The 11,470-nt window shown below is 46.5% G+C and overlaps 1 protein-coding gene across 1 annotated transcript in view; it reads right to left on the reverse strand.

The window, feature by feature from the left end:
* Nucleotides 1-10,843: 10,843 nt before the first annotated feature.
* LOC102502060 (putative SEC14-like protein 6) overlaps nt 10,844-11,470 on the reverse strand; it is a 15,852-nt gene continuing 15,225 nt past the window's right edge. Inside the window, exons 11-12 of the mRNA XM_006147925.3 lie at nt 11,309-11,470; nt 10,844-11,075 (exon numbers count right to left, since the gene is read on the reverse strand). The exon at nt 11,309-11,470 is cut by the window's right edge and continues 20 nt beyond it. Coding sequence (XP_006147987.1) covers nt 10,963-11,075; nt 11,309-11,470 — 275 coding nt within the window. The 3' untranslated portion in view covers nt 10,844-10,962. The remainder of the gene's footprint in view (nt 11,076-11,308) is intronic.

Here is an 11,470-nt window from a genome sequence, read left to right on the forward strand (position 1 = left end):
TGTGTTCAAGAAACAACTGTCTTGGAATAAATAAAGTATATTAGTAAAATCATGCAACCACATGAGCCCAGCGTGAGTTTTAAGCTGTCAGGTCCAGGATTTGAACCATGGTGGACGATATGGGAGTTCAGCAACATAACCATTACACTCTCTGCTAGTCCCCTAAAAATTCATTTAATAATATATCCAAAATATGGTCATGTGATCAAATAATTTCAACATGTGATTAATATGATTAACAAATGAGATTAATTATCTCAATAATTAATAGAGAGACATCCTGTGGTTTCTTTCTTTCTTTCTTTCTTTCTCTTTCTCTTTCTTTCTTTCTTTCTTTCTTTCTTTCTTTCTTTCTTTCTTATGAAGGCTTTGAAATCTAATGTGTATATATATATATTTTTTTTTTTTTGAAGAGGTTTTAGCTACAGGGCACATGTGCTCGCCAGAAAGACAGAGAGAGACAGAAAGTGAGAAATCACCCCCCGGGTGGGTGGCCACACCACAATCCCTTCTCCTTCATTCTCCTCTCGGGATCTTGGGCACACATGCACATGTGCACAGCGTGCGTTTAAGCCCCAGGTCTGGAACTCACACCATGATCATCTACATGGGAGTCCAGCAACATAGCCATTATGTCAACTGCTGGCCCTTCTAATGTGTATTTTTTTTTAATTAAAAAAAAATTCCCCTCAAAGGTCAAGTGCACATGCCAGAAAGAGCTGGAGAGAGAAAGCATCCCCCACAGAGTGGACTCACACTGCAGTCCCTTCTCCTCCACCTCTCTACTCCAGTGGAATCTTGGACATGTACACACATATGTCAGATGTCTTCTTCAAGCCACTGGGGCTGAGATTTGAGCTGGCTATGTGATTGGCCATGTAGGATCTGGCTCCTTTAACCACTAGGCTGTGTGGCCAGCCTGAAACACAATATATATTCAATATGACACAATTCAGTTCCAATCTGCCACATTTCCAGTATTCACTGTGGTGTTATGGGTTGAACTGTGTCCTCCCCAATCCCAAATTCCTATGTTAGTCCTAATCCCCAGTACCTCACCTCAGAATGTGACCTTATTTGGAAATTGGGTCATTGTCAACGTAATTAGTTAAGATTCGGTCTTAGTAGGTTGAATCTCTACTCCAGTATGTTCTTATGAAATGAGACAATTCGAACCTTAAACACACACACACACACACACACACACACACACATACACACACACGGAGAACACTGTGAAGAGGAAGGCAGAGGTTAGAGTGATGTTTCTACAAATCAAGGAACATCAGAGAGTTCTCACAAACCATCAGCACCTGGCTAGCAGGGAGGCATTGAACAAATTCTCCCTTGTCTTGAGAAGGAGCTAACTCTGTTGGCACCTTGACCCTGGACTTCCACTCTCCAGAACTGTGAGAAAATAGGCGCCCATTTCGTATACTGCCCAGTTTGGCATGTTAGCACTCTTACATATGCAATGTTATTTGCCATATTGGTAAACTATTTGTTTAAAGTCAGTTTATTTATTTATTTACTAATTTGCTTACTTGTTTTTAGATGACAGAGTGTGAGTACTCACCAGAGAGAGATGGGGGGAGCTGGGGAGAAAGCACCCCCCCACTGGGGGAATAACCTCAAATGCAATCCCTTCTCCTCCACTTCTCCATTCTATAGAAACCAGGGCATGCATGCACATATGCCCAGGGTGTTTTTCAAACCTCTGAGGGCAAGATTCAAATCACAGTCAGCCATGTGGATCCAGGTCCCTTAATCACTAGGTTATGGGATTGTCTCAAAGGTTATTTCTTCCATAAGCAAGAAAGACAGACAGAAACAGAGAGACAGCGCCCCCAACAGGGGTCTGACATCATCATTTACCTCTAGCTTCAGGAAGCCTGGATCATGAACACATGCCAGCCCTGAGCAGGTCTCTAGAGAGGTCTCTAGAGGTGAACCCGGAGCCTTCCCATGTGGGTCAGTCTCAGAGTACCATGTTGACTGCTTCACCATCATCTGGCCCCAAGATGTTTTATTTATTTTAGTTTTTTAGTGATAGGTTCTGGCTATGTCACCCAGGCTAGTCTCAAATGTATGATCCTCCTGTCTTACCCTCCCAATAGTTGGGATTCCAGGCAAGTCCCATTTCATCTGGCTTTGGTTGCCACCTTGGCCGGTGCAGGGTGAGCTCATCCGGTCTCCCCGTCTGTGCTCCGGGGTATGCACTTTATGACACCCCTTTACAGAGTGGGATACTGCAGCTCAAAGCTCAGAGAGCTCCTGAGGTCTTGCACCCACCAAGCAGCAAAGCCAGGATTGGAGTGCAAGCAGGTGCTAGTCACCATGCCACATCTTCCTGTCTGCCGAGCTCCATGACTTGGGTCACCCTCAAGTCCCTGACTTTCTAACACAAGGCAGTCATCCTCCTCTAAGCGAGCAGCACATGGCACTTTCTCAAACCTCGGCTGTCGCTGGGCTTAGAGGACTTTAGTTCTAACCACCTGGTGCTGGTAGTTTGGGGGACAGATGACATCCCTCCTTCTTGGTGTGCCCTGCCCATGCCCTTGACCCTCCCTGACCGTGAGCTGAGAAGCTGGCTGTGTTGTGATATTGTCATGGTAGGCAACTCACCAGGTGCCTTTTCCTCTCACCTGCCAGGTATCCCATAATTCCTGGCCTCTCTCTTTGGCCACGATGCCCTGCTGGCAGTCCTAATTAATGCCCGTGACCTGCCAACAGAAGGAAACACCTGGGACAACGGCATCTCCATTGTAGGGAGTGGAATGAGGCCTTGCAGGTGCTCTGCTGGTTTGGCCCCCGCATCATGGCGGCACCAATCCAGCCTTACAGATGTCTTGGCTGGACAGACTTTGGATGACTCTTCAAATACGTAGGACCTGGCTTGGTGACTTTGGGCAGAGAGATGGGAGGCAGTGTCTGCTTGGTGCCCAGGGCAAGGTGGCCTCACACCTATGCCTGCTGGGGAGGTGGAGATTAGGTGCCAGTGCAGCCAGAGACAGAGTTTTCTGGGCTCCCTCTATCAACACGGTGATCCCAGGGAAAGGCAAGGCCTGGCGTGGCCATAATCCCCCTACTCCCCCTAGAAGTGGGGTGGCCACAAGGGCCTGGGAAAGAGAGGGTGAGCAAGGGGAGCCTGACTGATGGCCCTAAAGACCTGGAAACCTGGGCCGTGCTTGGATTCTGTCCTTCATTTCTTACAAAAGCCAGGAGGTCCATCCCTGGCCTCTCCCAAGCCATAAACACCAGGGGGGGAGTTAAGGGGCTATTTCCTCTCTCTGCTCCCTCCTGCCACAGGGCCTGTGAGCGTACCGTTCCCTCTGGCACGATCAGTATTCCCTCACCTCCTCCCCACACACTGCCTAGTGAGAGTTTCCTCTCTTCCTCTGATCCCTAGTTAAATGCTCATACAGAACCCTACTCCACTTTCTCAGAGTATCAGTCTCATCAGACTGATACAGTTGTTTTCTGTGACTCTTTGACTCACCTCCTCAACCCTCAGAGTCTGTGAAGGCATGGGCTATATTTGTGGTGCTCACTCTTGTACCTATGTTCCTATTTTATTTTATTTTTTTTTAAGGTTTTTGCCATAGGGTGTGTGTGCTCTCAGAGAAAGACAGTAGGAGAGACAGTGAGAGGGAAAGTGAGAAATCATCCCCCAGAGGGGATGGCCACACTGCAATCCCTTCTCCTCCATTCCCCTCCTGGGATTTCGGGCATATAGGCACATGCCCCAGGCATGACTTTCAAGTTTCCAGGTCCATGACTTGAACTGTGGTCAGTCATGTAGGAGTCCAGTGCTCTAACCACTATAAAACCTGCTGGCCCATTATTTTATTTTATTTTAAAATTTACTTATTTCTGGAGACCAGCAGGTCATGTGGTGGTTAAAGTGCTGGACACTCCCACATGACTGACCATGGTTCAAGTCCTGGACCTGGCAGGTTGCTTTCTCACATTCTATCTCTTTCTATCTCTCTCTCTCTGTCCCTCTCTGGCCAAAACTAAAATAAATAAATGAATAAATAAAATTAAATAAATAAATCTTTAAAAAATTTCCTTCTTTCTTTTTTTTTTTTTTTTTTTTTTTTTTGAGAGAGAGAGAGATTTTTGCTATAGGGCGCGTGTGCTTGCTGGAGAGACAGAGAGAAACAGAAAGCAAGAAATCATGCCCCTGGGGGGGATGACCACCCCACAGTCCATTCTCCTCCACTCTCCTCTAGGGATTATGGGCACGCATGCACATGTGCCTGGCATGAGTTTTAAGCTGCCAGGTCTGGGACTTGAACCATGGTCAACTACGTGGGAGTCCAGTGACATAAACATGCAATCTGCTGGTCCCAAGTTTACTTATTTATTTCTTCCATGAGTGGAAGAGAGAGGTAACACCCCCAATACAGTCCTCATGCCTTGATTCATTCCCAGTTTCAACCAGCTGTGGATCATGGAGTGTGCGTGCTTGGCATACTTAGGGAGGTCTCTGGACTCGAACTCAGGATCTTCCCACAAAGGCCAGCCTTGCAGAGCATCCTGTCTTACTGCTGTCCCAACGTCCAATCCTCCTTCCCCTCAACCACCTCTATGTCCCTATTTTACACATTCAGGGTCTGAACTCCAGAAGCTGCTAAGGGCCAGAGTCCTTATCTGTCTATACTCAAGGCAAGCATCCTTCATCATCTGCTCTGCTTCCCTGAAGACAGAGTATTCTAACAGAGGCCTAAGCAAAAACATGGAACTAGGGAGTCCCAGAATGTTCCCCACAGGAGATGGCGTTTGAGCTGGCCTCCAATGTGAGGGTTAGAGGAGGATATTCCAGGGGGAGGTGACCACCTAAAGAAACTTGGGGCCAGCAGGTGGCATGGTGGTTTAAGGCACTAGATCCCATACGGCCAACTCTGTAGTTCAAGTCCCAGACCCAGAGACTTAAAAAACATGCCAGATGCATGTGCATACATGCCCAAAATCCTGACAGGAGGATGGAGAAGGGATTACAGTGTGGCCATCCCCCTGGGGTGTTTTCTCACTTTCCCTCTCCATATTTCTCTCTGGCAAGCACAAATGCCCTGTGGCAAAAATCTACAAAAAAGAAACTCAGAGAGTTAAGAGGGAGAAGAGACACCCTGAAGGCATCATGCTCTTAGACCCGTCAGGTCACCAAGGAATGCCAGGCAATGCTGGGGGCTTTGGGCCAGTCCTTCACAGTGGTGAGGCGCCATTGAAGGTTTTAGAGGAAGAGACCACTGTATTCCACCTGTGCCAGGATAGGATAACCTGACCTGGTGTGCGGAGTGGCTTGAAGGCAGCAGACGATCAGAGCAGGGAAACAGGTCTGGAGGCGGCTACAGATTCACAGGTGGTGTGGGTGAGTCCATGCCTCACCTTTGTTCCACAGTGGAGCTCTAGCTGCAGCCGCCTGGGGGGATATTGAAGTTCCGTATTACTCAGTGCGAGGTTTATGGGAGGAGGACCTACCTGTAAGTTACAAATTCATTCTAGTTGATTCTTTTGAGTACTTCAGATACCTTAAACAGCAAATACAGGAATCCACCGATTCCAAAAATCAATAGTACAATTAGACTTAAGCCTCCACCTAACCACCCCACCTGAAACTGATTTGTTGATTCATTATTTCTATTCTTTTTTTTTTTTTTCGGAGAGGTTTTTGCTATAGGGTGCGTGCGTTCGCCAGATAGACAGAGAGAGACAGAGAGTTAGAAAGCGAGACATCACCCCCCAGAGGGGATGGCCATGCCGCAATCCCTTCTCCTCTATTCTCCTTTCGGGATCTTGGGCACGCACACACGCCTGGCGTGAGTTTAAGCCACCAGGTCCAGGACACGAACCACAGTTGACTACGTGGGAGTCCAGCGACATAGCCATTACGCTAACTGCTGGTCCCATTATTTCTATTCTTGCTTTTATACCTCCCTGTAGTGGAGCCACAGAGTCACAACTGCACACCTTGACATCTTCGAGTTTCAAAATTTCACTTTTTGCTGGAGTCATAATCTAAATAGATCCAAATGAACACATAAAATTGTCACTAGACATTTCTTTCTCATTTATTTCTTTTTAATTTATTTTCTAATTGCCAGAGGGCATGAATCTACAAAAAAGAAACTCAGAGAGTTAAGAGGGAGAAGAGACACCCTGAAGGCATCATGCTCTTAGACCCGTCAGGTCACCAAGGAATGCCAGGCAATGCTGGGGGCTTTGGGCCAGTCCTTCACAGTGGTGAGGCGCCATTGAAGGTTTTAGAGGAAGAGACCACTGTATTCCACCTGTGCCAGGATAGGATAACCTGACCTGGTGTGCGGAGTGGCTTGAAGGCAGCAGACGATCAGAGCAGGGAAACAGGTCTGGAGGCGGCTACAGATTCACAGGTGGTGTGGGTGAGTCCATGCCTCACCTTTGTTCCACAGTGGAGCTCTAGCTGCAGCCGCCTGGGGGGATATTGAAGTTCCGTATTACTCAGTGCGAGGTTTATGGGAGGAGGACCTACCTGTAAGTTACAAATTCATTCTAGTTGATTCTTTTGAGTACTTCAGATACCTTAAACAGCAAATACAGGAATCCACCGATTCCAAAAATCAATAGTACAATTAGACTTAAGCCTCCACCTAACCACCCCACCTGAAACTGATTTGTTGATTCATTATTTCTATTCTTTTTTTTTTTTTCGGAGAGGTTTTTGCTATAGGGTGCGTGCGTTCGCCAGATAGACAGAGAGAGACAGAGAGTTAGAAAGCGAGACATCACCCCCCAGAGGGGATGGCCATGCCGCAATCCCTTCTCCTCTATTCTCCTTTCGGGATCTTGGGCACGCACACACGCCTGGCGTGAGTTTAAGCCACCAGGTCCAGGACACGAACCACAGTTGACTACGTGGGAGTCCAGCGACATAGCCATTACGCTAACTGCTGGTCCCATTATTTCTATTCTTGCTTTTATACCTCCCTGTAGTGGAGCCACAGAGTCACAACTGCACACCTTGACATCTTCGAGTTTCAAAATTTCACTTTTTGCTGGAGTCATAATCTAAATAGATCCAAATGAACACATAAAATTGTCACTAGACATTTCTTTCTCATTTATTTCTTTTTAATTTATTTTCTAATTGCCAGAGGGCATGCGTGCTCCCCAGAGAGAGAAAGAGAGAGAGGAAGAAAGCACTCTCCAGTGGGCATGGTCTTGCTGCAGTCGCCTCTCCATTTTTCCATTCTGTCGGGATTCTGGGCATGCACACGCACGCATCTAGTGTGTTTCTCAAGGAATTTGAACCATGGTTGGCTGTAAGGCATTCAGCTCCCTGGACCACTAGGCTATGGAGCAGGCCCTCTTTTATTTTTTTTTTTTTAGTTTTATTATTTTGTTTCTTTCACGAGAGAGCATGCATTCACGCGTATGCATATACATTCCCACAAGAGGGGAGGGAGGCATCCTCAACAGGGTCTTGTCATGCTGGGAACCCCTTACCACAGTTCCCTTGCCTCAATCTCTTTCCCCCAGCACTCTAATTAATCAGAATTGTGGGCATTCACACCCACAAGCTTTAGGTTGACTGGGGATCCGAACCTGCAGTCGGCCACATGGCTTCCAGCCCTGTATTCAGTACATTACCAGCTGCACCACCAAGGCTGAGCCTCATTAGACATTTTAGGTGCAAGAGTTTTGAGTTATTGACCAATTAACTGTGGGCTTTCTTCCGAGGTGATGAAAATCTGAGCTGATGGATATCAGACCAAAGTTACCACTTAGTTAGATTTGACTTATTAGGCAGTGGGCCGGCTCATGCCTTTTATGCAGAGCGGTTTGGTTTGTTTACAGCTAAAACGCAGCTTCCCTTCTCCGAAACCTCTACCTATGCTATCCTGTTATTATGAGACATTGGTCTGATTTCCTTCTTTAATTTTCTGCCTCACCAGTTGGACCACTGGAAGGTGTCTATCTTCTCCTCGGAGATGAAGGCCAGTTAGGGTCAGGTTAATATTTGATGATGTCGGCATGTTACACAGCACTGCCCAACAGGCTTTTCTGCAATGATGGGTATGTTTTATACAAGGGGTCTTCAAAATGCTCATGGAAAATGCGTATTATGAAAAAAGTACTTGTGGATTTCTGTCTTTCTTTCTTTTTTTTTTTTGTGCACTGAAATAAACTCAGGGGGATTTTTGCTTTTAGTTTTTGCTATAGGGCACGTGTGCTCACCACTGAGTGAGACACAGAGAGAAAGAGAGAGGGAAAATGAGAAATCACCCCCAAACAGGAATGGCCATGCAATAATCCCTTTTCCTCCAATCTCCTCTTGGGATTTTGGGCACACACACACACACACACACACACACACACACACACACACAAGCCCAGTATGTTTGGGTCAGAGACTCGAACCGCAGAGTTGGCCAGGTAGGCTCTAATCACCTTAACCAACATGCCACTGACTGGCCCTAAGAGAACCCAGTTTTAGATGGTAGAAGATTTACATCTCAAAGGGACAGAGAAAGAACTTCTAATTGCAAACTCTCTCCATAGGCTTTTTTTTTTTTTTTTTTTTGCAAGAGGGTGCAAGGAGGACAGAGAGGAAGAGGGAGAGACAAAACGTGCTCCCCGTGGAGATTAATCACCCTGTAATCTCTTCTCCTCTATTAATTCTGCTTTTTGGGATGCTGGGCACACACATATGTGCATGTGCACGCACACACACACACACACACACACACACACACAGACCATGGTTTTCAAGCCTCTCGTTATGGGACTTGAACCACACTGTCGGCCATGTGGGATCCAGTTGCCTTAACCTCTACCCCACAGGCTGGCCCAGGCAATTTTATTTTACTTATTTATTTTTTTTAGATTTTTTTTTGGTCACAGGAAGCGTGCATTCACTGGAGAGAGAGAGAAAGTGAGCAATCACTCCCCAGAGGGGATGGCCACAGCACAACCCCGTCTCCTCCACGCTTCCTCTGGGGTTTGGGCATGCACACACACCCAGAGTGTTTTTAAAGCTTCTGCACACTTGGTCATACGGGGCCCAGCACCTGAACCACCATGCCACCTGCTGACCTGTGCCTGGTCATTCTTTTAAAGACAGGGTCTCCCTGTGTTGTGGTCCTCCTGCCTCAGCCTCCCAAATTGCTGGTAGTGCAAGGGCACACCACCACGCCCAGCCTTTAGGTTGGACTGGAAACCAAACCTGGGCCTCCCCTGTGGTCCCAGCCGGCAGAGGACAGTGCCTTAACAACACGCCACCGCCGCTGACTGGGTGGGCATTTTAAGGGCCGTAGTAGGGTCATTTTAGGGACACAGCTTTAAGCTGCTCGCAGTCATACTGAAGTGTGATCAAGGAGAGTTTTTGTAGCCACTAGCCACATGGAGGTATCAAGCGCTTGAAATATGGTTCATAGACTGAAAAACCAATTTTTAATTTTAGTGTGTTTAGTGACAGCCACCGAACTGGACAGTCTTTTTCCTTTTTCAGACAGGTTTTTGCTATAGGGTGCAAGCGCTCGCCAGACAGAGACAGAGAGACAGAAAGTGAGAAATCAACCCCCAGCCGGGATGGCCATGCCGCAATCCTTCTCCTCCATTCTCCTCTCGGGATCTTGGGCACACACGCACACGCACCCGGCTTGAGGTTTAAGCCATTGGGTCCGGGATGTGAACCTCAGTCAACTACATGGGAGTCCAACAACATAGCCATTACGCTAACTGCTGGCCCCTGAACTGAACAGTCTTGAACATACTATTGATCCATCCTTCTTGGTTCTTGTGTGTGTGTCCCCTGATTAATTGTGTGTGGTCAAGTAATTCTTGGAGTCCTTCCCACCTGTTTATGAAATATGACTACCATAGCTGATCAGGCCTTCTGTTCTTCCTGTTGTTTTTATATTTCCACAGCTCAGAGTTCTTTGTAAATTAAAAAAGAATTTTGTTTTTATTTTTAATTAATTTGCATTTATTAACTGAGCATCGTCACAGTATGCAAAATATGATTTTCCATCCAGAATATACTGCATAGTGGCTTAATTATACATGTTACCATTGACAATTTTCCATTTCTAGTTTCAAATATATATTTTTTCCTCCTATTTCTCATCCTCTGCCATTTTCCACCCTCCTCCCACACTAATTCTGGTACCTACAGTTGTTTTCCATTCCTTTTCTCCTCACATTTTATTGATTCACAAAATTTCTTAAATAATTTAACTACTTTCAATAACAAGTTCAGCTGATCGATACATATCTGAGAATACATGTCTGACTTTAGGCGTGAAAATCGGAGTAGAATGAATATGCTATGAAGTAGCATCTAGCTGATGCTATAGAGTTTACTACGGTCATTAAATAGGTATTTTTAAATATATTTTTTAATTTCAAGAAAAGCGGTTTTAGCTTTAATAAATCGAAGAAATGCTAAGGAACTCGCTTAAAACTTAAAGCCAGGAAACAGGCTAGGATTCTGTTCAAATAGTGTGTACATGAACCTATCGGTAGCTCAAGATAGGACAAAAATCCTTAAAACCAGAAAACGATGCCTAGAAGAAAATCAGCAATGTTTTAGTCAAAAGTCATAAAGTTCTGTTTCACCAGTTCAGTCTCATGTACTTAATCTATCTTCTGTTGTGACCTGATCTTCCTGATTAAATTCTGGGATATAATATTCAACTCCAGATTTGTCCCAATGATTAAGTTGGCCATTTTCTTAGTTTTTGAACTCTTGTTTCTGCATGCCTGTATTTAATTTTCCCGGTATAGCACTCCCTTCAGAACTTCTTGGAGCGCTGGTCTGGTGTTGGTGATTTTTCAAGTCACCATTCCCAGGATTCAAACCGTGGTCAACCATGTGGCAGTCCAGCACCTTAATCATCACACCACTTGCTGGCCTGGCCGTGATGTCTTTGTGGACTCAGAGATCAAAGAGGAGGACGAGGGGGTCACAAGGCTCACTTAGAACTTCTCCAACTTCTCCACATAGGTTTGGTCTGGGAGCAGCACCTCCACGGTGTAGCTGATGTGTTTAGAATGAACCAGGCTGTAAGTGTTGTCAAACCTCAGGACATCTGCAACAGAAAGATATTCGGTGGACTGTCCTGGGCGGCTACCTGCGAATGGTGGCAACTTCCCGAGGGGGTAACCAGACCAAGGGACCATTGCCATGACTGAGAGCCCAGAGACAGCCTATATACTGTGCCCACTCAAGCTAGGGGTCCCCACCTATCAGGATCTAGGCGTGTAGTGACGCCCTCTCCTCTCGCAGCCAGATCTGGGTGGAGTCATTCCTGCAGATACTTACAGACTCCGGTCTTGAGGCAGGTGAGGCTCCCGTCCTCGGGCACCAGGTGGGCGTTGTAGCGCTGGCTGGGCAGCACCTCCGTCATCTCCCCTGCCCGCTGCCGCTCCCCCAGCCTGGTCTTCAGGAACACCCCAAAGCCGATGGCCCCGGCCTCGGATGCGC

The sequence above is a fragment of the Tupaia chinensis genome, unplaced genomic scaffold, assembly GCF_000334495.1.
Source record: "Tupaia chinensis unplaced genomic scaffold, TupChi_1.0 Scaffold000226_1, whole genome shotgun sequence".
Lineage (NCBI taxonomy): Eukaryota > Metazoa > Chordata > Mammalia > Scandentia > Tupaiidae > Tupaia > Tupaia belangeri.